Here is a 5,000-nt window from a genome sequence, read left to right on the forward strand (position 1 = left end):
GGCATTAGCATCTCTGAATGTTAATGTGGAGCTGAGGAGACTCATCCTTACTCCCTATGACTGCCTCATATCCCAGTGCTCGTTTACACTCCCTCCACGTACAGTATCGTCAGTACGCAAGTTGTAAAAGAAAATCAGGGGTGATGGTGGATTAAAAGGAGTGAGAGGGGAAACTACATGTTGAAATAGCAGTAATACCACGTTCATTGATAAAATGACATAAGGGATGGAAAGGGGGGATGGCAGTTTTAGAAGGGGGATGATGTTGACTGTTTTTATTTCAGGGGGGATGCCATCCCCCCTCTTCCCCCCTCAACTCGAGTGCTGAGTACGGGCGGCTGTGGCTCAGGAGGTAGAGCCGGGGTGTCCTTGGGCAAGACACTGAACTCTCAAATAGCTCCCAATGTGGTAGCTTGCCGCCATCGGTGTGTGAATGTGTGTGCGAATGAGAGGTGAATGAGAGGCCATTGTAAAGCGCTTTGGACTAAGGTCGCTATGTAAGTCAGTCCGTTTACCATTTAATACAGTAAAGTGTTGTACACTGTACAGTAACTTTTCATTTCCAAGATGGCTCCCATCAGTATTCTGTGGTCGTCCTGTCAGCGGATGCATAATTCTGATCCCAGATCAGCCCTGGTCAGCGGGATAGAGGCACTTATGCCTGATTGAGCCTAAGAGGAGAAGTGGGTGAATGTGTGTGTGTGTCGGCTTAAGTAAGTCAGCCACCACTTATGCGAGTGCAAGGAGCCCTGTTATCAGCCAGAGTGATCCTATCATTCACTGGGCTAGACAACCAAAGGCAGAGATGATAAAACACAGATAAACGCACACACACACACACACACACACGCACGCAGGCACACACACACACACACACACACACACACACACACACACACACACACACACACACACACACACACACACACACACCTAAAAGTATCACCAACAGTAATACTGCTTCCTTAGTGCATACATTTTTCTGTATATATGGTCCCGGCGGGAATCGAACCCACAACCTAAGCGTTGTTAGCGCAATGCTCTACCATCTGAGCCACAGAGGACCAGGTAACAGCCTCCGCTGACAATCCATCCCCTGAACCTCATCACACCGGTAATAAAGGCCTATTGAACACTCTTAGTTGTTGACAAAATGGACTTTGTTATAAAGGATTTCCCATGGAGGAGGCATCTAAAGTAGGGTTTTCATACCTTTAATACAGTCCTCCTCAATTTTTACCGGGGGATATTACAGTAGGCTATTACCGATAGATATAAAAAAAATAAGGTTGTGTTACTTATGTATGACATTTTAGCCACAATCATTTCAACATCCTGATCACAGCTGGACAAACTAAACTGTTGGATAGTTGGAGAATATGATAGCATAAATTATAGCCTACAGACATTCATAAATGTCATACCCTGTAGGCTATAATTTGTCTATTAAACATTGATTTAGTTAGTGTTATGAGCCTGTGCTCTGGGAGGCCTAATTCCACTGACTTCCTGTGTGAGCTCTCTCTTTCGGGGGCCAGCTGTGAGGGAAATCACACGGCGGACTCAGAGAGGCCGTTCTGTCCACTGCCTCTGGTCAAGCACTGGGTTTGTCACGCCAGATTGAGGTTGGGGCCAAAACAGTTGAGCCACGGCCACATTCAAGGCCCTGAAGGCAGCTACGATGTTAGCAGCATTGTCTGTCGTTAAGAGTTTATTCGCATCCAAGTGCCGCAGGGACGGACTGGGAGTACATCAACAATGTTGTCATTTTGTGGTTTTCTGGCGCAAAAAGAAGCTAGTCTGTCTGTAGGCATTTTGACTGCGGTTTCCAGTCCGGTGTGACAAAGTGGGCGGTTAACGACATGTATGGCGTCGTGTTAACTGACAACCACATTATTATTATTATCGGCCGCCAGCGAATAGCTGTCTGAACCCATTTCTGTTCCCATCTTTGGCATATTTTTCACGCGAATCTCGCAAATAACCGTGTCCAAATCTGCTGATTTCTCCCAAACCCAAAATGCTGCCATGGCATTAACAGCAGTGGCATTTGTCTAGGGACCAAGGTCGTTAGCACTAATGACACCTTTTTTTTATCAGGTGGATGAGGTCACGTGCAGCATCCTAAAAAAGTTACACTCATAATGACTTCTCCAACGGTGCTGGCAGCGTTACACACCGTCACACATTGTGAACTGACAAACATGGCTTCGTTTGGCAGGGTTTTTGATAGACGAAAAAAAAAAAAAAACGAAGCAGCTTTTATGATCTGTATTGAAAAGCACCAAGGGCACTTTCAAGGTCGGCCCTATGGAAAGGCTCCACTGGAACACCACCATGTTAGCGCATGAGCATCAGGGGTCAGCGGGTTTGAAGAGAGACTGACCTTTGACCTCCTCCAGCTCGTCCTCCTCGTCCTCCTCGGCCAGCCGGCTGCGGGGCCTGTAGGGCGGGGGCTGTCTCCCCGGGAAGGGCCCTCCTCCTACGGCCGCCTTCTGGAGGGAGACGGACAGAGGCACCATACCCTTTACACAACATCAATAATAATAATAATCATAATAATAATAATAACAATAACTAGACAGGGACAATTCCTGTGGAAATTGTGAAGTGTGCTTGCCCCCCGACAACATCAATAATAATAATAATAATAATAATAATAATAATTATTATTATTATAATAACTAGACAGGGACAATTCCTGTGGAAATTGAGAAGTGTGCTTGCCCCACGACAACATCAATAATAATAATAATAATAATAATAATAGCTGAGATTTATACAGCGCCTTTCAAGAGACCCAAGGATGCTTTACATATTGACAGAAAGACAGTCAGACAGACAACCGCAGAACACAGAAATTATCGCCAACTAACTAGGGGCCAAAGGCCTGGGTCGTCTAACTCTGAGAGGTATTGGGCAGGAGACCTTCCCACCTCCCACGCCTGTCAGGACTGCAGAGTTACAACCTATCTTCCGCCGTAGACAAAATACCTACGCTCTCTTCAGGCTACATCTTAATTGTCCCTCCTAAGACCTCTTCATCCCCTCTACCTCCCTGTACAATTTGTCTCCTGCAAATAAATAAATAAATAAATTTAATTCTTCTTCTTGCATTATGAATGCTAATGGCCCTAGCATAGATTATTTTTTCTTGCGATGACTGATGGATAGATGATTCAATTATTTAGACAAAATGTATTTGTTCTAAGTTGCTTTGGATAAAGGCGTCTGCTAAATGCCAAAAATGTAAAACGGGCAGCAGACATGCAGTGTGTGGCAGGCTATCCACTGAATCACTGACTCATTCCAATAATCAACAAACCTTGGTTTAGATTAGATTAGATTCAACTTTATTGTGATTGCAGAGTACACGTACCAGACAACAAAATGCAGTTCAGCATCTAACCAGATGTGCCAATAGTGAATGAAAACATGATAGTGATAGTGATAGGTACAGTATGGCAAGTATGGTAGTTAGAGGTACATACAGGAGAGACTAGTAGTAAGCTATGTACAGTTAAGGTAGCTATATGTACAGTATGGTGTATAGTATAAGGGGGGGGGGGGGGGTAGTGACTGTCAGTGTAGCCCATGATTAGTATAATCAGGTGTGTTACAGTTGGACTTGAAGAAAAGCCTGCACACACTGGACATTAGCTGGACACCCCTGACATACAGTAGGGTTAAGAACCACTGACATACAGTAGGGGTTACGGTGGGCTTCTCTCCTCCACCCCTGCCCTTCTCTCCTCCACCCCTGCCCTTCTCTCCTCCACCCCTGCCCTTCTTTCCTCCACCCCTGCCCTTCTCTCCTCCACCCCTGCCCTTCTCTCCTCCACCCCTCCCTTCTCTCCTCCACCCCTCCCTTCTCTCCTCCACCCCTGCCCTTCTCTCCTCCACCCCTCCCTTCTCTCCTCCACCCCTGCCCTTCTCTCCTCCACCCCTCCCTTCTCTCCTCCACCCCTCCCTTCTCTCCTCCACCCCTGCCCTTCTCTCCTCCACCCCTCCCTTCTCTCCTCCACCCCTCCCTTCTCTCCTCCACCCCTCCCTTCTCTCCTCCACCCCTCCCTTTTCTCCTCCACCCCTCCCTTCTCTCCTCCACCCCTGCCCTTCTCTCCTCCACCCCTCCCTTCTCTCCTCCACCCCTGCCCTTCTCTCCTCCACCCCTGCCCTTCTCTCCTCCACCCCTGCCCTTCTCTCCTCCACCCCTGCCCTTCTCTCCTCCACCCGTGCCCTTCTCTCCTCCACCCCTGCCCATCTCCCCTCTCCTCTCCTCTCCTCTCCTCTCCTCTCCTCTCCCTCCCCTCTCCTCTCCTCCTCTCCTCTCCTCTCATCAGTCAGCATTCATATTGACATTGAGTAAAGCCTGGTACACACATAAGGATTTTCTAAATCTTAACAGATTTTTTTATCTGAGAGAGACCCCACACATGAAGATAAAAAATCATGGATCAAACAGTTTTGATCGCATTGTGTGTGGTTTGCTCCGATATACGACCACATGCATAAAGAAGTCTGGAGTCTCGTCCCCCAAGTAGTAGTAGTACCCTGACTGACCTGTAGAGGCAGCCATGTGCTACAGGGAAAATAAAGTGCTGAAGAACGAAAAGAAGAAGACGCATCAGTCAGCTCGCTTCTTGATTGGCTACATTCCATTCCACGTCACAATCGGACTCGGGTGTTGTCAATTTCGCCCACACACGTGAGGATTTTTGGTCGTGAATATTGAACACGGTTAATATTTACGATTGTCGACCATTTTCCGAGCAGATTGTCTGGAGAAATTGACTCTTAACACACCTCACACCACAGGATAAACCTTGTAGGATAATCTTTAGAGCCATCCTATAATCGGGCGTTTGCTGTCCTTGGTCGGAAGGGGGGAAATCGGGCCAAAATCGTCCAGATTATCTTTATGTGTGTACCGGGCTTAACTCTCGGGGCAGGTTTCAGACAGTACAGGGTTTAAGCCTAGTCAGGATTAGGAATAGGAAATC

General features: G+C 47.2%; 1 protein-coding gene across 1 annotated transcript in view; it reads right to left on the reverse strand.

Annotated features, from left to right (window-relative positions):
• Positions 1–5,000, reverse strand: part of patj (PATJ crumbs cell polarity complex component) — a 122,211-nt gene that overhangs the window by 49,851 nt on the left and 67,360 nt on the right. The window contains exon 31 of the mRNA XM_080529399.1: positions 2,387–2,495. Within this exon, the coding sequence (XP_080385525.1) occupies positions 2,387–2,495 (109 nt within the window). The remainder of the gene's footprint in view (positions 1–2,386; positions 2,496–5,000) is intronic.

The sequence above is a fragment of the Nansenia antarctica genome, assembly GCF_963989245.1.
Source record: "Nansenia antarctica genome assembly, chromosome: 1".
NCBI lineage: Eukaryota > Metazoa > Chordata > Actinopteri > Argentiniformes > Microstomatidae > Nansenia > Nansenia antarctica.